Source organism: Megachile rotundata, chromosome 9 (assembly GCF_050947335.1).
Source record: "Megachile rotundata isolate GNS110a chromosome 9, iyMegRotu1, whole genome shotgun sequence".
Classification (NCBI taxonomy): domain Eukaryota; kingdom Metazoa; phylum Arthropoda; class Insecta; order Hymenoptera; family Megachilidae; genus Megachile; species Megachile rotundata.
The window spans coordinates 9,406,724-9,428,329 of NC_134991.1; the positions used below are offsets into that span (position 1 = coordinate 9,406,724).

The window sequence follows — 21,606 nt, forward strand, 5'->3', positions numbered from 1 at the left end:
GAATTTGAGAATTCAGAAATTTGAGAATTTAGGAATTTAGGAATTTGAGAAGTTAGGAATTTGAGAAGTTAGGAATTTGAAAAGTTAGGAATTTGAAAAGTTAGGAATTTGAGAAGTTAGGAATTTGAGAAGTTAGGAATTTGAGAAGTTAGGAATTTGAGAAGTTAGGAATTTGAGAAGTTAGGAATTTGAGAAGTTAGGAATTTGAGAAGTTAGGAATTTGAGAAGTTAGGAATTTGAGAAGTTAGGAATTTGAGAAGTTAGGAATTTGAGAAGTTAGGAATTTGAGAAGTTAGGAATTTGAGAAGTTAGGAATTTGAGAAGTTAGGAATTTGAGAAGTTAGGAATTTGAGAAGTTAGGAATTTGAGAAGTTAGGAATTTGAGAAGTTAGGAATTTGAGAAGTTAGGAATTTGAGAAGTTAGGAATTTGAGAAGTTAGGAATTTGGGATGTTAGGAATATAGGAATTTGAGAATTTAGAAATTTGAGTATTTGAAAATTTGAGGACTTAGAAATTTGCAGAATTGTAATTTACAAATATAAAAATATGCGTACTTAAGAATTTCAGTATTTAAAAATTTAACGACTTGAATATTTCCTTTAACTTAAAACTTAATTATTTGAAAATGCAACTCAATGAAAAATTTAAATTACAGTTTACAAAATTATAAACATTTACGAAATCAGAGTAGTAAATTAATACCATTACAAAAAACGGAAATATTATCATTATCAACTTTGTAAAGCACAATCAAACATGATTTCTGTCAAATACAAAGCGACAATTATGAATTATTTATACTGTACTTCTATAAAAATCTGAACCTCCACAAAAAGTGGACGTACAATATTTTTACACTAGCGAATCAATGCTTTAATTGAAATTCGCTGAAATAATACCATCTTCTGTCTTAATTAATTGTAGTTTCTCTAAACGTTGTAATAAATTACAGGCAGTTCCTGCTGTGGAATATTCTGATTGAAATTCATAATGGAACAATACGCGAATTCCATTTTGTTCTATTGTTTGCTTCAACGGATACTCAACCATTTTGTATTCAGAAAATTAATTAAATGTTTATATAACCGTTATTGTGAAAGAAGAGTCGTGGAAGTTGGTTAATTTTCATGATGAATGGGGAAAGAAGATTCTTTTGTGCTATTGACACGTATACGTTTTAATATGTCATAATTTTGCGCGGGTCACTGAAGACCCATTGTAATTGTCGAGAGCAGTGTTTCAATTAAACAAGCACAATTCTTTTCTGATACCATTTTGAAGTAAATGAAGAAGTGAAATGAAAATACGGTAAATTTATTATATTGTGTAATATAAATTTTTTATTGCAAATTTAGGGATTTTTAAGATTTTGGGTATTTGGGGTATTTGAGATTTGAGGATTTACGGATTTGGGTATTTGGAAATTTAGGGATTTTAGATTTTTGGAAATTGCAGATTTTGGTGTTTGACTATTTGGGAATTTTAGGATTTAGGAGCTCAGAAATATAGGGACTTGAGGATTTGGGAATTTTGGGATTTGAGGATTCGAGGATTTGGGATTTAGGGATTTTGGGAATTTTGGATATTTAGGAATATGAGAATTTGAGAATTTGAGAATTTGAAAATATGGAAATTAGGGAATTTTGAGAATATGAAAATTAGGGAAATTTGGGAATTTAGGAATTTGAGAATTTGGGATTTTGGAAATTTGGGAATTTGAGAATTTGGAAATTTGGGAATTTGGGAATTTGAGAATTTGGGATTTTGGAAATTTGGGAATTTGAGAATATGGGATTTTGGAAATTTGGGAATTTGGGAATTTGGGAATTTGGAAATTTGAAAATTTGGAATTATTTAATTATTCACTATGTAAATTATAATTGAACTCCAATTTGAAGCGTCGTAAAAATTCGAGTGAAATTGGCCACAACTGAAGTATAAGTACGACACGAATTAGTCTCGTCAAAACAGTGCAAGCTATACAACAGACCAAAACAATTTTCCTGGTTTCTTAAACTTCCCTCCTCCTTTCCACCAAATCTCGAGTAACAAAATCAAAATTATTTTTACTTGTACGAATCCAAGTAACATAACTTTTTCACCGTTTCGTTTCCTGTTTAATTCCCAGTACACGCAATCGTAACGATAAGTGGAGGATAACGTGTCCACGAACGACCACGTGAACAAAAACTTTCGTTCTTGGTAAATCAAAGTCGCACAGGAAGCACGATACAGGTTTTCGATCGTAATCTAGAAAGGAAGCCAAGGGGTCGCGTTAATAAACTCTCGGGTGGCCGTCTTCTTATCGCGCGTTCACATCGTGCCTTAAATGGCGAATTAAGGTCGTGACCGGTGATCTAGGACGATCGCCAATGCCGCAGTTGATTTTCTGTTGGTCTCGCTCGTTAAAACGGGATAAAATCTCCGAGGAATTATGCGGACTGCTGATACTCGTGTCACGTAAAAATGTTTCGGTTTTAACCCTTTCACGCTCTTGGCAACATGTGTGGACACTTTGTCCCATGCAAAGCTATATCTATTTTCGAAATCTTGAAATATATATGCAATTTTCATTAAAGCTAACCAGAAACTAAATTTCAGTCTTCATAAAGCGAGTCAAAGTACCTTTAGTATATTACATGTTCATGATGTACACATGTGTACACATACACATATTCGTTTTCGAAATTGTTAAATATATACAATCTTTCCTAAAGCTAAGCAGAAATTAAATTTCAGTCTTCATAAAGCAAGTCAAAGTACCTTTATTATATTACATGTTCATGATCTACACATGTGTACACATGTGTGTATATGTCCAAAATGACAGTTCAGAAGCACTTCCTCTTGCGCAACATAAATTATAATTTTACTGAAGTATTACGACTACTAGGGAGTAAAATTAACTGTTAGGTCCACAAATATATTTACAACACTATTTGGTTGTACTTGATGTTCCCAAAAAGTAGAATTTTTTAAAAATACAAAAAACCTGAAATATTATAACAAACGTGAAGCGAGAATTTTTAGAAATATTTAAAAAAGTGAAATATGAATCTTGACAAATATTATAAAAAAAGTGAAACACGAATTTTCACAAATATTATAAAAGAAAGTGAAATACGATTTTTGACAAATATTATACAAATAATGAAATACGAATTTTTATAAATATTATAAAACAAATGAAATATGAATGTTTACAAATATTATGAACGAAAGTGAAATATGAATTTCTACAAATATTATAAAAGAAGTGAAATTTGTATTGTTACAAATTTTGTAAAAAAATGAAATATGAATTTTGACAGATATTATAAGTGAAGTTAAATAAGAATTTTTACAGATACTGTAAAAGAAAGTGTAATATGAATTTTAACAAATATCATGAAAGAAGTGAAATAATTGTTACAATTATTCTAAAAAACTAAAATAGGAATTTATAGAGGTATTACGTAAGAAAATTGTTTGATCTCCGAGTAGTATAAAATTAATCTGAAATTATCAGCATCAAGATCATTTACAATTTTCTTGGTGCAATTAACAATCAGCTACGGCAACGGTTGGCTTAAACACACGCTGCAAGCAAATTGTCACGGTGTGTCGCGAGTAAATTACACGCCGTCGCAGTTTGCATCCATCTAAAGCTTGATAAAGCCTTTCAGAGCCAATGAAACATTGTCGGGCCAAAGAAAGTCCTCCTATCGGTTAAATGATGTTTTAAGAGGATGGAATACTTGAATCTTGATAAAGTGCTACATTGTCCCGTCTTTCTTCGATGCATCGTGTTTCAATCTCTATTGTTGTGTTTCTACAAGGTTGAGTCTCTCGAAACTTCTGAAATAACTTTTCACTCTATTATATTGGATAAAAATGTATTATTTTTCTTGTATTTCGAAGTGTTTATTCGCTCCATATATTTGATCCTAGTTTTATTATAAATTAATTCAAAATCAATTTTATTGCTGATTAATAGAGGTTAGGTTTCATTCTAACAATTAGAATGAAAATGCAGAATGTAAACTGGTAAGAACTAATCAGTAATAAACCTCTGCGTAAAATATAGCATTAAGAATGTTATATTATTAAATTAATATTAAATTAAATTTCGTACAGAGCCTAAAAAATAAATACTAAAAAAATTAAAAATAGACATTGAATTAATATTGAATAATAAATAACTAAATGAATTAATGAATTAATGCTAAATAAATGTTATTATTTTTAAAAAAATGTTAGTCATATAAAAAAAATCTTTGCGATACAAGTTAAACATTTATTTACAATTTTTGAATAAACAGAATTCTTTGAAATGTTATTAATTTTCTCGTACATATCTCCGCTGAATTAATCAATCAAAAGATATTTTATTTGGCAGCTTCCAGCGGCTTATCCGGTACAAAAGACGCGGAGGTTGCCAATGAAAGAGTTCGTAGATTAATATTTTCTAAAATCTCGAGACACCGAGATTCGGTCGCCATTGAGTTTTTTCCGCCGCATGAAAAGCTTTTGTACCAGTCCTTCGCATTGGTAATTTGTTAAAGCTCATTTCCAACGAACATGAAAGACACTTTGTAAAGTTCGTATAGAAAAGCAGAGGCCATTGAATACACGGCCTGAAATCTCACCTCTCAGACCGAATAACTTTGTATATTGTTGTAAGTTCTTCAATTCTGTTGAAGATTTTTCGAAACCCGAGTCATAAGAGGGATGTATTGCTGGCTAAAACTGCCTTTTATTACCATACAAATTCGTTGAACGTTGTAAAAGTCGTAATTAATTAATTGAACAAAGCTTATCGTTGATGAAACTTTAAAGTTTTATGAAGCGTACAATCTAAGCACGTAATCAAGAATTATAATTCAGAAACGTTAGAATTATTCTAATAATAACAAGCTTTTGTGTGGACAAACTATTTATACAGCTTTTATCGAAACTTACATTTTGCACAGAATCAGAGGTGGATATAGTTATTCGTAAATATCTCGTTATTTATCATTTCAATGACAAAAATAGTTATTACAAAATTTATAGCTTAGGAAATTCTCTGCAAGAAAGATGAGCTTTTTCAATAGGAGTTACCGTTTTCATGGTATACTGGCATACAAGTATTTAACCCTCATACGCTTAACAAAAAGAGGTCGCACAGCAAGGAGAGAAGTTAAGACTCCTGGAATTTTGAGTACAGTTAAATTATACGAATAAACTTAATATTTTAGTATAAAATAGTCTACTTTACTATAAAGTAGTAAGATAATTACAATGAGATTAATGAACACCTTCAACACAGATTAATGTAAAGGTATACATCTTCATCTCGATGCTTTTTCTGTATTTTTACAAATAAGACCGTAATTCGAACTGGCAGTAAGAACACGCTGTATGCATGCATTCTCAGACCTGATTTTATCTAAGGTTAATACGAGCTTGCTAGGGAATTTTATTGAGTAACAGATGAAACCCTCTCATTTTCCCTGTCTCTCTCACGCAGCCATAACTCTTCGGTCCAGTTTACATTGCTAGAGTAAATTGTTAGAGTATACTGGCGCAACCAATTTCACTGCATACCTTATTATCCCATTTTTGGTAGCTTTAGTGCTCCACTAACCTCTTGCATGATTGTTTACTTAAGTTTAGTGAACGGATTTTTGCTCCCAGCGTTACTTATTCTATTATTTACTTCATCGAAGCTTAGTATTTGAGGTTAGGAGTTGGTTTTTCGAACTAAAGCTGTATTTATGGCTTCGACCTTGTTAGTATTTAAGGCTTCGTTTTATAGTCACTTACTCTTTTCCAATTCTCTCATTTTCATTTCTATGAAAATTTACTATCAAAAGTATGTTAAATTACATTCATTTAAGTTTTATATATGTACTTTCATAAACATTATAACTGCTTAAGTTTAATTTAATAATATTATCTACAAAGTTAGAGTAGTTACTTCTCTTTTAATAGTTGATAACTTACTACTTAATTTTTTAAGTATTCAAGTAAAGTCAGGCTTAAAATATCCTCACTAATATGTGGTCAAAGCAGATAATCTTCGTCGCAATAAAATTTAATAATTTTCAAGAAAAAGTTTGAAGTTTGATGTATAAAATATCAGTAAATTCACGTAGATGTCTGTAATACTGTTTACGTTATAATTTTTTAAGTAAAAACTGGCTCTAAATTTTTGATTCGTGTAAGTTTCAGCCATAGCGTTTAATTATTGAACAGAGTTCTACAAGCATAGAAAGTTTTTAAAAATGTAATATGTACACGTAAAGTGAGATCATTTTGCGAAAAATATTATTCGATGAATTTGTATTAGATAATGACAACACTGTTTTTAATTTAATAAATAAGATAAAATTTCTAATTTTAAACGTTTTCCTAAAAATTTGTTTTAAAACTTCTTAAACATATTATTTTAAAAAAATGAAGATAGTCGGAGAGTAAGCAATTATTATTTTGTTAGCGATGCAAGTAGAGTTTCCTTTTTGCGTGAACCTAACGACACCAGAATTTACGAGCAAACTGTTGCTTTTGTTGCGCCACAGTAGTGGTCGCGGTTTCGCAAACCAAATCCAAATTGTAATCGCCGTCGAAACGAATGAACCGAAGCGAAAAAAAGACGGTGAACGGCTGACGGGATTCGCGGATTGATTTATGCTCGAAACGGGTGGACCACGATCTTGCTGAAATATTGCTCCTTCATGCGAGATAAAACGCTTTAGGAGATTCCGAGTTGTTATGAATGCCATAGAAGGTAATGATGGATGTCTGCACGCGCGATGAGCGGATAATGTAAAAATATTCTCTGCGAAGGCAGTTTGAGGCTTGCGAGCAAAGTAAAAGCGCATTTATTGAGCTTGAATGGAACAATGGCCCAATCGAAGTTAAATGAAATGAATTAAATGGAATAATCGAATTTGAATGGAAATGTTTCAATCGAAATTAAATTGGAATGATGTGGAATAATTATTAGCGTAAAAGTATGAGTATAACGCCTTCTGATGAAGTCAGATTTTATACAATAAAATAGTATAATCGATATTATAATTTCTTGTAGATAGATTGTACTTTTGAGGTAAATAAAATTTTGTGAATAAATGATCTTCGGGTGATATTAGTTTCATTTGATTATACTGCTTGTAAATAAATTGAAGTAATAAATGAGTTATGTTGAAATAAACAAGACTTATATCTAAATAAATAATGAAAAATAATAAAGAAAAAATTGATGATTTATTTTGTTAAAAATTGTTGTGTAAATAATATTAATATAATACAATTACATTTTTAAGAACGTAATCAGACTTTTCTACATAATCGCATATTTATTATTTCAACTTAACAAATCTTTTATCATACTTATTTTGCATTTGTTCACTTTGAAAATTGCAATGAATTTTCGTTATAAGATTAATTGCATTATTTATACACATATCAATATCATATGTGTGATATTATACAATAATCTATATAATATTTTTTTACATAAATTTGTTATGTACAAATTACACGTAATATACTAAATAGAATAAAAGTAAATTTATCGTCTTAAAAATGTTAAGTTGAAGGAGCACTCAAAGTTTTGATTAGTCTGCCAAAATGTCCAAAACTTCTAACAGTATTATATTCAGTGTTATACACGCTGCCGTATTTGCATAATATCATAATATTTTACACAACGAAAGTTGGAAATATACCTAACATAAAACTGTGAACTAATTTGTATTTTTTTTATAATAATTAAAGCAACTTAGTGCTTTGTAGCTTAACACCAAATTTTTAAATAAATTGTAACAATAATTATCCGATAGTAAAATGTAAAATAAGTTAATTTAAAACTTGATTTAAAGTTTTAAATATTAAGAATACAAAGTTAGTAGTGTACTAATATAATTCAACCGGTTTGTTCTTTTTATTAAAACATTGTTCTCACTATAATAAAGTTCCAAAATATATTTTTAAATAAAATAAGGTTTAAAAATATTAATATTTAAATATTATATTTAAAAAAGTAGTCAAAGGATTTGTTTCTATATAATTTGTACAAAAGGTTTTCCTAATTATTCAGTGTTCTGTGTTAGGTTATACATTTTCGAAAGGAACCTCGAAAGCTGTTTGATGTCTAATTATTAGAACATCATAAAGCAGTTTTTATGAAGATGTCGCTAGGGTGTGATAATATTGTCTGAAAACAAACTAATAAGGTTAGCAAAGTTTGGAAAGGATCGGAAGTTAGGGTTGTGACGTTACACAACGGTAATTGTTTTGGTCTGATTCCTCCTTCTGCTCGAAAAGATCGCTTAGGTCTCCTTAGGTGACTATAATAATAAGAGTGGATTAGGTTTAAATTTAAGTGTAAAGGGGAGGAAGATTAAATACGTTTCCTTAAAAACTTGTAACATTTAGAACAAAAGTCGTTGTACATACTATAAAAAAATATCTATGAAAAAATATTTAATAATATAAAAAAATAATAATAAATTATAAAATGAAGTTTTGAAGATATCAAAGCTGTTTTATATAAATTTTGCAATATAATAGAACATGTCACGGTGCTTTTTACATTTGAAAAACAGTAAATATTTTTGTTTACGAAATAGAAAGTGGACAGACAAGTTTCATCGAATTAAGAAACGCAATTGTCACGCTCGAACCCCTTAATCCGATTTTCTTGTCGACTTTCGAGTTCCCGATGTCCGAAAAACAGCAAGGAGGGAAAAGTTAAATCCCATTCTCACGTTAAGTCGATTTACACGACTGTTTGTCAGGTTTGTCCGACTTAAAATACTAAAACCACTTCAGCGAAAGGCAAAGCATTTCTAAGCTACAATGATTCCTTCAATACTCAACGAAACTGAGGAAGAAAAAACACACCACTACCATTTAACAGTACAAAGACGAAAATCTTCCCTTTGGAACAAATACCTTTTCTCGACGTAAATCAACAAACAAAAAAAACATATCAAAAAGAAAAAATATTACAATATTAATAACTATAAAAAAAATTTTCCTACAGAACAAGTTAAACACTTATGAAGAAGAAGAAGAAGAAATACTTTAATATATAAAAAAAGAATTTTTAATTTTAAATATTTTTTTCATAGAAATAAAGAACAGTTAATGTTTAAGAATTTTCATCGTGTTAATTTAATTTTCAATTATCAATTGAAAATACAATAAATATTTACGAGAACTATACGAAACTTTATTTACTAAAATAAATCTCTTCTTTGAATGCAAATTATAAGAAATAAATCAACGTTCAAAAATTATACATTTAGAAACATAATAAGAGTGTCAAAAAGTACAAATAAGGCAATTTATCAATTTATAGGTCAGTAAGATGTAAAACGAGCATGTTCTACCGTCAGATCAGTAACTAACTTAATCAAAGTTATTCCAACTTACAGTGCCTGTACCTTCAAATAAAACTCCACATGTAAAATAACTAAATTTAAAAGTCTTCTAAAAAATATGAATACGTTTCCCAAACGGTTCAACCACAAGCTGTTTACCTAAACGGTTCATTGCAACAGATTTCTACCCTCAACAGTATCGACATGACCGTGTCTTTCAACAGTGCACGAAAACACAAAAGATCCATCAAAAACATTATCGCACGTCGAAGAGGCTATCGAAGAAGCGTCGACGCCAAAAAATTGGCTTAATTATGGGTAGCAATTAAAGGATGATAATGGTCAGGAGGCCACGAGCGCGTCGCGGCGCGCGAGCAAAAAGGGGACCAAGGCAGGAGCGTAAACAAGGGGTGTGCAACGTGGGGGTGGTATGGCCGAGGGGGTGCAAGGGGGAAAGACACGCTCATGCGCGCCTAGAACCCCGCCCTGTCGCTTCGGACGAAAGCTTGTCCCGTCGAGGACTCTCGGTCGAGGTTCGACGAGTAGTCACGCTTTAACTCGCGATCCGCGAGGCGGATGCTAGCCCGGAACACGGAATCGCAGATGCAGCTGCCCGATGTAACGCAACAGGAATCAAAGTTGTTCGATCTTAGCTCCTGCAGCCTGTGTCCGGAGATCCGTCTTCAAGGACGAGAGTTCGATCGGTGATAAGCTCCAGGCTCGGAACAGGTGTCAGGTGTCAGGTGTCAGGTGTAGGTGTCAGGTGTTTCACGCGGTCAGCATCTGTCTTGGCGTGTTCGAGTAAATTGCTGGTAAAAGGGTACCACGAGACATCTGTGACGAAGGATCGAGGATACGTCGATCTGCCTTGAACACGCGTAGCCAGGTGTTCGAATGCTCGGTGTAAACAGGAGCGTCTGGACGCGATCGAGGAGGATTTCCAGAGCGGACGGGAGCAACCAGTTGCGGGTGAACGGGACGCACTTGGTCGGGTGAAAAGGGAGAAGGAGACTCGGGGATCGTTAGATAATCTAACTTGATCAATAGGGGAAGGATTTATTTGAAGAGGGTCGAAGGGGGATAAGGTAGCCCAGCAACGGTGCGGGGAGGCGTTTTAAGGTCGCGATCGGATTTCCTCGGTTACGGTTACAGGGAGTATCGACGCGAGGAAGTGGCGTGTCCTTTAGGAGAAGGAAAGCAGGAAAACTGGGATCAATCCTTGACGCGTGACACGGGTCGCGTTATCCTTCGTCCTCGACCAGAACGCGCCTCCTGTTGATTACGAGCGCTAATGGCAACGGCGGCCGATCGATCATCGACCTCGTTAGCTGGGAAGATCCTTCGGAGACGATTATGCTTGTTCGGTCGATTCGTTGAATAGAGAAAACGAGGAGGGAATAAAACCGGTGCTCGTTATAATGGCTTATTATCGTGTTTTCTAGGAATCGTTAAACGAGTGTTCCGTGCGAAATGTTTTCCACGCAGTGAAACGTATTCACCGCATCGGGGCCTAAGTCGGATCTCGAGTGTCGTCGATTTCGCGATAGAGTTCAGTGATAACTATCGAAAGGTCGTTCGTGGGTGTTCCTGGCGCAAAGATAACGGCCTTGAAACTTTTCCACGCGGATCGGAAGACCGACTCGTTCGTCGTCGAGATGTTCTATGCCCCGACAGCATAGTGACGACAGCTAAAAGGTCGTAATCGATCGACTCACTTCGATGGCCTAAAAGAACTTTAAACGTGCAAGGTCGTTATGCATAGCGATAAAACGAGGACGTCGTAAAGTGCAGAGGAATCGAGCCTAGAGGTTTGCAACGACTAGCCGGAACGAAATAACTCGCCGTGGCCTAACACGACCCCTATCTGCCCGAGAAGAATTCAGTAACGTCTCAACGAAAAGAGAGGCCTACCACAGGCCAGATGACGCGATAGCGGAACTCGCTGATCCGCACGATGTCGTGTCAAGGATATTCCAAGGAGCAGCAACGTATCGGCATTCACGAAATGTGCCAGGCTGACCACGGGATCTCCCTCGAATTCTTACAGGGTTTCTATGAGACTTCGCAGACGTCGTCACGGCTGTCGAAGCGACGATAACGGAGGATTTCGTTTCAGTTCCTTTTGGATCACCGCGTTCGATATAGTCCATCAACTATACAACGGCCATCCAAGGTTACTTACTTCTAAGGAACCCAGGCTACACGCACTGTATCCACGTGGCTCCTAAACAGTGCGAACGTAGAGATCCATGTAAGATGTTCATCAACGTTTACTTCGGTCGAAGAAACTAGCATGTGTTCATCGGTTGTTGCGGCCTACTAAATGAGATCTTTCAAGGAAAGGTTCAGTCAGTCCGTTCAGAAAGGTACTTTTGTTCCACGCGAGAGGAGCGTCGACGATCGACCTCGCCATCGAGCCAACTTCTGACCCCGTGTCACGGCACACACAAAAGCGGCCTCGCCAGCACTCGATGAGTCCTAGTGAAGATAAGGATCCTCGAGTACTCTCGATCGTTTGCCTCGAACGCCTGAAGAAGAAGCTCCGGTTGGCAGCTATCTGAGAGCGGTTGGGTGATGCGCGGGAGCAGCTCTGAGCTCCTGCTGGAGGCGAGCTGCGTCCAGTGTCAGAGCGATCACCAGGCCGATCAGCGCAGACATCAGCAACAGCAGCATCAGCTGAACGAGAAACACGACTTCCAGGAGCGAGAGCTACGTCGTCGCAAACTGTTGGAGCTCGGGTTCGGCGCTTCGCGGCGCCGACCGCCACGGCGTACCTGCCGTCAGCGGTTCAACTTTTACGCCACCTCGGCGTTGGCCTTCGTCGCGACGTCCGGCGGCGCGGCGCTACTTTTCCTGGTGCCGTTGTACGTCGATCAGGCGATTAGCACCCTGGCAGCTGACTTCTCGCCGGACCCTGTCATTTGCACCACCTCCAGGCGAGAGGAAGTCGCCGGATTGTTCAATTGTACTTGGACCTCCTGTCGCGAAGGATGCACCAGTGACGTTTACAGATGCACGCATATATACGTCACATACACACCATGGAGTAACGCTAGCATGAACGATACTGGGGGCAGGGGGAACTCCACCGGTGTTCAACAAACCTCGACCACTACTGGTAAGGACTCTTCTTCACTTTAATCTTCTGAGTTGTTCATGGAGTTTGCACCTTTTGAAACCTTGGATCTTTAGGTGTACCATTAGTGCTGATTGTGTGAAGGTGTGGGAGTGAAAGAGTTCCTAGGTTTCTTGTCACTTTAATCTTAGGAGTTCTTGGTGCTCCTCATGGGTTCAGAAGCTAGGAGTTAGGTTAGGTGTTTGTGCGGTGAATGTGTGCTATGAGATTTGATACATTTTTAAGACTTCTTACAAAACTCGATTTCTGTTAGTTGTTACATTAGTCTTACGAGTTTCTCATGGGTTGTAAAGCCATGAGTTAAGTTAGGTGTTTGTACTCCAGTGTGGTGAATATATTAAAAGTTATGTGAGCGTGAAGGAGAACTTTAAGACCTGCAAGACTTCTCCTTCAGCTTCTATTTGCTGTCATTTTAATGTTATGAGTCGCTAATGGATTTCACGTGGTTGGAAAGGTATATGTCTTATACATAGTTCATGCTTCATTATGGTGAATGCGTGGGGGACTGAGTGTGGAAGATAACTCCAAGGTTTAGTGCATCTTTAAGACTTACAGCTGAGTTTCTTTTAGTAGTTCTGTTTGTTTTCATAATCTTGTTGTTGGTGCATCTTATACGTTGGCAAACGATGGGTGTGTTTAAATTATTGTGGTAAACGTATAGGGAATTATGTGAACGTAAAAGAGAACTTCAAGGTCCAACTGTCAGATTTTTGGTTAGGATTTTATGTGTCTTTCTATTTGTTTTCTAATTATTGTGTTCGTGTGAATTTACATTTGTGAGAAAAGGGATCTGCGAATAGTTGAATGATGGCGTACATGTAATGAGGTTGACGTAACCAGGATTTTTGTGCACGGTGGTAAGCTACTCTAGGGAACACGGTGACGTAGGAGATTTATGGAATTACTGTACACTACTGTTTGAAAAGATAAAACAGTGATGTGGAGAAAGAAGATTCCTATTTGAAGTTAGAAACTTAGAAATTTCTGAATTTCCATGTTTTTTAAATTACTGAATTAGATTATCAAATTATGATACGATTAAGTTATCAGATTACCAAATTATTATGATTAAATAATCAAAGTTCCAAATTCTAATTTTTCCATTTCCATTTCTTTAAATTGCCAAATTATCAAATTACAGAGATGTCAAAGTACCATGTTCCAAATTTAAACATTTCCAAATCCTTAAATCCTAATATCCCTAGACAAAGAATGTAACTTTAGAAATTTCGTAACTTAAAAATTTCAAACTTTCAACAATTTCAATATTCTAAGATTTGTAAATTTTCTAACTTTGAAAGTAGCAAATTACCAAATTTCATCATCAATCAATTTTATAAATTTAATTGAATTTATTAGAAATATCATTCGACCTTGAACATTATCTATTAACAACAAATATAATTGCAGGATAATCACTATTAAAATTATTAGGTAATTTTGTAATATTATAATAATATATAATATACACCATAATATATCACTCCACACACTATTATGTTATAATACTAAACATATGTACACATATGTATGTATGTGCACGTATTATACATATACGTAGTTACACACAGTGTGAATTCATAGTAAATGAATATTCAAAACAATATATTTTTGATTACTTAAATAACACAATTGCCACGTGGAATATCAAGCGCCTATGAAAAATGGCTCCGACATCTGGTACATCTCCAATACTTCCGTTAGAACATTTTATTTCTCCATTCATCTTCATCTCAATTTTGTAATTCGTTGATGGATTTCATGCGCGTGCAAAATGTTGGATCTTCAGATGTTTACACAGTGACATACACGTATACACCGTAGATTTATATGAGCACGAAAGAGAACTCTACAGAAGTCTAGCACACCTTTAAGACCTCCAGTAAAGCTTCTTCTCGAGTCTCCATCTGTCTTTGCTTCAATTTCGTTCGCGTTGGAACTTTCAGTGTTGCGGTGAATGTATAGAAAATGATGTGGGTGTAAGATCGTGTCTTAAAGCCACGAAATGTATTATTTCTGGTTCCGTGTTTTCTCTGAATTTCTTTTGTTTATCCAGAAGTTATTTGAGATATAAATAGTTTCGAATGGATGTTTGAATACATTTGATGATTAATGAAGAGGAGAGAATAAATTTTTTAATAAGTCTTTGAAGGTTTATTTGTGAAAAAAGTGACAGTGATGTTATCGAAAGTGAACATGTTATGTTGTGTTGAAAAGTAATATTAATTGTTACATTTGTAACACTATATGAATTAAACGGTTCTGTTGATGGATTTGTTGAAATAGGGGGATTGAATATGTGCGTTCATAATCGCGATACGAGTGAGATAACAGTAAGATAATATCGTCATTAAAAGTTTTAATTGTGTATTTTGCACGTGTTGGAGTATGAAATTCAAATCTTGCCGTGCAATTGTAGCCTTTTTGCGTTCTTTCATTCCTCGTTTCAATGTTTAACGAAATAATTGCGTGGCTGAATTTTGTTGTTTTGTATCGGTTAAATTATTTAATGAAGTGGATTTAATAAATCGATGCATTCACTGGTTTAACGAGAGATATTATATTCTATGCATAAATTATGTTTATAAACACAATATAATGTTTATGTGAATTATATAATGCTATATAATAATATGATTATAAATTACATTAAATAGCTACATTTACAAAATTATAAATTTTATAATGTAATGTGACATGTTATTTATAATTTATACGAATTATGAATTACATTACTTAATTACATTTATATAATTTATAATTATGTAAATATTATTATAAATATAATAACTTGTAATTTATATAAATTGTATGATATTATATAATACAATATAATGATACAATTAAAAGTTATTTTTGCAAACATAATTAGCTTATACGAATTTTTAATAATAATTAGTGAATCTACTAATAATTAAATATTTAAACATAATTTATAACTTATATTTATTTATTTATAGTTTGTACTAATATACATGGTTTATATACAAATTTAAAGTAAATAATTAATTATTTTGAGATCAATAATTAATCTACTGATCGTTACACTGTTAATGGATGCAAAATGTAGGATTTTTGTTTCACTTCAAATTTATGTATATTTTGAACAGAAAATTATTTTGAGTTTATTCGTTATTTATAAAAACAAACACTTACTAAGAATTAATGCAGAAAATAATTTTATATAACATTGAAAATTAATGTTATATAAAATTATAAAATTATTGTAACGTAATTTTATATAATTCATACAATTTTATATAATAAAATTATTTCCTTCTTTAATTCTCAATTGGTAACAAAATTATAAGGAAATAAAGTTATTAATTATAAATTCTGCATTTAATCTGTCCAAAATAACAACCCACACACGAATAAAACTTGTATCCTCTCAAATGTAAAAATAAAATTCTCTAATTTCAATTCTACCGTTGTATCTTAATTACAAAGTACATTAATCGTAATTATACTTGACACGAGAAAGACGGATTAATTCGCCTCTATACATTTTGTATTACATGTACAGCAGAGAAATGATTATTCATCGATCAAAATGATATGCAGCTAACGAGTTAATAGCCCTTATCGCTTTCTCCCCTCTTGAAACTTATGTCGTGATATGAAAAATCGTGTTTCCTAAACGGAGTACATATATCGAACACTATAGAAATGGTAATATAAAAGTTCATATTATATACTTATAATTTAATAATTTATATTAATACTTAAAGTTAGTTCAAAGAATATTTACAAATTATTATATTCACAAAGAAAGAGAAATTTTATTATAAAACTAGACTCTTGGACAAATTCAATATACATTTTTAATTTGTCTAAGAGGTCATTTAACAACAATAAGAAAATTTTACTAAAAATTGCATTCTACGCATAATTAAAGGAGTAAATGTTTATTAAATATATCTTAAGATATACTCAAAACGCTTATTAAATTTGTTTGAAGGTAAAGACGTATTGAAAATACTTATTAAATTTGTCTCAAGGTAAAGGTATGTGAAGAACACATGTCATAGTCACACGTTCCCTAACCTAACTTAAATCTTCAAGAGTTTGCAAATATAAATTACGTCTCAGCTGTTGTGGATAAAATCTTGCAATGCTAGATTCAAGTGTTGCTCTTCAAGCTTTACTGCTATAGCAATATTGTTACATCGAAAATAGTCGATGTTACTAGTGGGAGAAAAATTGTTTGATCTAGTTATAGATGCGTGGGAAAGCGACGAGTGGTTGTCCGGTGCTGAATGATGGATTGATGATGAAAATAGCTTACAAAGAATGATATACTAGTGATGCATACTATTTTCAATAACGCTTTAGTATGATATAGGACTCTCAAAATACATTTTACACGCATGCATTTTGAAATTGGCAGTCATCTTCAGTCATCATCTAGAGATGAAAGGAGTCATCAAAGTTGCAAATAATGTTTTGTTGAATATTTCTGTTTGTTAGAGAAAAAAGTTTACATATTTTTTTGTATATTAGTTAAATTTTATGTAACTTTTGAATGATTTTTCTCGTGTAAACGTATTTTGGAAAGGTTGTTTATAAAATAACGTACACTTGCACATTTTTTTAATAGATATGTATATATGAATTATTAACATTAAATTTTGCATTAGATTAATATTAAAACTACTGATTAATTTTCAGTAAGTTAGGTTAGGTTAACTAAGTAATTATTACTTAAGTCAGGTAACTTAATTAGTAATTTCACTGATGAATTATTAGTACATTTACTAATTATTATTATCATCAATCAACCAATAATTAATTAGTACGTTCACTAATTAATGAGTAGTAGTTTTACTAATTAGTAGGTTTAGTAATTTATTATTTGTAAAAGTTTAATTGACGTATTATATTACTACCAATCTCCGAGATTAATACTAAACGTGTAGATAAACTGGAATTTTTAATTCTATTCTGATTAAATATTATGAAATGTACAAAATATTTGTACATACATTGAATTACTATAATTATAATGAAAAGTAATTATACAGGTATCTTGAAAAAAGTGAAACCTTATTTTTATTATAAACCAATGCGAAAAACTAAACTCATTATTTTTCTTTTAAAATTTGATGTATTCAAACTTTAAGAAGTTTCACAAACTGTTCCTTCAAATTCCTTCCAAAATGAGTTTGTAAATCCAAAATTATTGTCAACAATACGTATACAATTTCTTTCGTTAATTTACTACACTTTAAATGAAAATGTCGCCGTTGTTAGTACAGCTTAAGGTATGCCATGAAGAGGTTGCAAGGGTTGGACTTGAACCTGACATGTGTGTTTATTGCGTGTGTGGTATCTTGAGTTTGTTTAGTACGTGTTTAGAGTATTTAGAAACTAATGTGTTAGTACGAAGTACTCCTCGCAGTCTAATTACGTTTTGAATTAGGAATCCGAGGATTAGCTTTTCAGTAACGAGGTTACACGTGCTTCTAATTATTATAAATGTCCTAATTACTGGGTCTAATTTTCGATGAAGACACTAGCATACAATAAGATAAATATCGTTATTACACTTTTGTATAACAAATTTTGTTTTAATTTAAATAATTGAAAGATTGCAGAAATAATGAAGTAACTCCACTTTTCGACTATAGGAGTAAAAAGAAATAAATATTTAAATGTTATATTATAAATTTATAATCAATTAATATTGGTATTAGCAGATTTTTATTGTACATCAAATATATACTTGTATACTTTTCATTAATTACATATAATTTGAATGTAGGAGTTGCATAATTTTTGTTTTTACAAAAGGAGACAATAGTGGAAGCACTTTACAAAGTCAAATTAAATTTACTATAATTAATAGAACTGATGAGAATTTTCATATATTTCTTGATCACTAAATGTCTATTACATTTTTTAGTTTTCCAATTTCCAAGTCCATTTTGTCAAATTTTTCAAATTTCTAATATTTCCTAAACTTTTGCAATTTTATCAATTTTCCAAATTTCTAAACTTTTACAAATTTCCAAAATTTTCTCATAGTTCTCATATCGCTAAAATGTCGTTAATTTCATCAATTTCGAAAATTTCACAAATTTTTTAAATTTCTACAAAATTTCTGAAAATTTTTCAGTCTCAAATTTTTCAAATTGTCCTCGCTCATTTCCAAATTGTCCTCGCTCATTTCCAAATTGCTAAACTCTAAAACCCCAAATTTCTACACTTTCAATTATTCAAATTCCTGTATTTCCTCATTCTCAAATTTTGTAATTTTCCCACTTTTATGTTCTCAAATTTCCTAAACTCGCAAATGTCCAACTCTCCAAATTCCCAAATCCTCACATAGGAATGGAAAAAGTGGATTTATCAAATTCCCATATAATCAAATATTGAAATCCTCAAATTTTTTCATTTCAAAATAGCCAAATTCCCAAATTACAAAATCCTCAACTTCCTCCATTCTCAAATACCTAATTTACCGAATATCCAAATTTAAATACAAGTTTTGAACATCTGTAAACTAGGGTAAACTACCTTAATATGCACCTTCAAAAGCTCTAAAAAAACCCCTCAAACCTCCGTCTCTCTCCAAAACTAAAGGAGCGACATAAATGGCGCCAAATCAAAATAAGCTCTTATCCATTTCTTTTTAGCGTCAAATCGAAAATAATGTATACATAATTGTCCAAGTGTACGTAAAAATGGAGTTGCATTATTACCGCAATCGTGAAACTTTCTCAAGTTTTTTCGAAGTGAGGTGTTATATTCAAAACATTGTTTCGGTAGTGCCGACGCCAGGCGACGTGGAGGCGGTGCTCCTGGTGAACATCAAAGGGTGCGGCTATCCTCCGATCGTCGATTGCGAGAACTTCACCCGCGAACTGGGCTACAAGGGCGCGAAATTCCCCTGCCATTACAGCCGAGTGAATCGCAGCATAGTGATGCCGAACTATAATCGCGAGGCGCAGGTCACCACCATCATACACTTCTTCGCGGCGCCTTTCGTAGTGACTCTCGCGACCAGCGTTGCTCTGTGTGTGATGCATTGTGACTGCAGATGCAGTCCACCGCCACGACATTCGTCGCGAGGGATGAGAAGAGGCAGGGGCAACGATCTCAGGTAACATTATAAATATCTCGAACAAACTGTATATAGTGCTCCCTAGCTTCCTCAGGCTTTATTTTATCCATAGACATGATATAACCACTGGAGACCCTTTATAACGGAATCGGAGATTGGCAAATTATTTATACAAAAATAATTTGTGCAATACAAAAATTCTATTGGACGTGTATTTTTATTTTAATTTTACTGAATTTCAAGTAATTTGCAATCTTATATTTTTACGATACGTTTGCAGAGATTTATTGTAAATATGTTGTGTGATGATATATTGTAAATATAGTTGTAATAATATATTTACAGTGATATAGTGCAATTCTATATTGCGCAATACTGTATTTTAAATACATTTATGTTGTGAAGATGTAAATGTGTTGTAAAGATTTTAAATATATTGTTAATATATTACTGTAAATTTATTGCAAATATGTTATTTTAAATATATTGTGAATATAGTACTGTAAGTATATTTGCAATAGATTTACAACATATTTGCAATATATTTAAAATAACATATTTACAACATATTTAAAATAATATAATTACAATATATTTACAGTAACACGTTTAGAAAATATTTACAATATATTTGCAGTATATTATTTTTACATTATAATGCATTACATAACATACTATACGATATATTATATTTACAATATAATATAGTGTATGTTTTGTTACAATGTATTATTTTTTAACAGTAAGAAAATGAATACACCTGGCATAAATAATAAATTTATATAATACAACTTGTCGAATAAAAATATACTATTCGTAATTTCGCGGCAACCTTTCGCCAAAATTGGCGTTACGGACCTAACCTTATCGACTATTTCGGGTCCGTGATTAGAGGGTCTCTAACCACACCGAACGTGAGAAACCAGACCTGAATCTTGAGTAGAAAGGTACAGGAAAATAGTATTATCTTTTCTCTGTTTAACGTGGAGAAAATGAGGGTAAAAACTATGCTATATTTACTATGTTGTTTCTCTTCTTCTCAGTTTCTCCTCTTTAGAGAAAGGACGATGTACACCTAACCTTCGTTCTTTTCTACTTGAAATACAGTGTTTCGCTTGGTATAGTTATACTTGCATGTCTATGGTTTTATCGACGAACCTATCGTCACAGATTGACTGTCTTTTCTGCATTTCGCTCTTTTATTTTTATGGACGATTGTTACTGCTCTTGTTTGAAATTGTTAGTATCAAGCATTGGCGTAACTAGGATTTGAAAGTGATTAAGGTGGAATAGGACTAATTGACTTGTTAACACATTGACTCCCACAAAAAGTTTGTGATTAGATAAACTATAGTATATTGTTAAGAACACGGATATTTAATCTTTCAATTTCATGTTTTAGTCTGTTAAGGTACATAATTGTCTCAACATTTTCAAATGCTCCTTCATTTGCTTTTTCTGTAAATAATTAATTTGAGACTTCATTAGAAATGTAAACTTTTGCAAACTTAAAAACCTTGAAATTGGCAAATTGGAAAATAAGAAATATAAGAATTGAAAAACTGAAAAATTGAAAAATTAAAGAATGGAAGAATTGAAGAATTGAAAATTTGAAAAATTGAAGAACTGAAAAATTTTAAAGTTAGATAATTAGAAAATCGAAAAATTGGGAATTTGATGATTTGGAAATTCGAAAATATACAAATTCCAGAATTTAAAAATTCTAGTATCGAATATTGGAAATTTAGATATTTTATAATCTGAAAATTTTGAAATATACAAATTTTGGAACCAAGAAATTTAGTAATAAAAAAAATAATATAACTTGAAAAATCTCTAACACAAATTCCATAATAGGTTACTTTACACCTATTTACGCCAATGCTTCCCCAATTTTTTTTTATTTAAACCGTGTTTAATAGAATAAATACCCCAACTTAATTATAAAGATCTAGGCTTCGATAGCCAATTGATCTACTGGAGCTTTAAAATAAACCAGTATATACTAACAACAAAATATTTACTCACTGAGTAAAATTACGATTCTAAC

General features: G+C 32.5%; 1 protein-coding gene across 2 annotated transcripts in view; it reads left to right on the plus strand.

Moving 5' to 3' along the window:
- The first annotated feature begins 9,848 nt into the window (after nucleotides 1-9,848).
- The window catches only part of Teh1 (tipE homolog 1 phospholipid transfer protein), a 66,935-nt gene continuing 55,177 nt past the window's right edge, over nucleotides 9,849-21,606 (plus strand). Inside the window, exons 1-2 of one of the 2 annotated variants that reach the window (XM_076535582.1) lie at nucleotides 9,849-12,472; nucleotides 19,262-19,595. In XM_076535582.1, the coding sequence (XP_076391697.1) occupies nucleotides 11,929-12,472; nucleotides 19,262-19,595 (878 nt within the window). In that variant the 5' untranslated portion in view covers nucleotides 9,849-11,928. Of the gene's footprint in view, nucleotides 12,473-19,261; nucleotides 19,828-21,606 lie in introns of those variants that run through there. The other variant, XM_076535583.1, reaches the window with a different exon arrangement.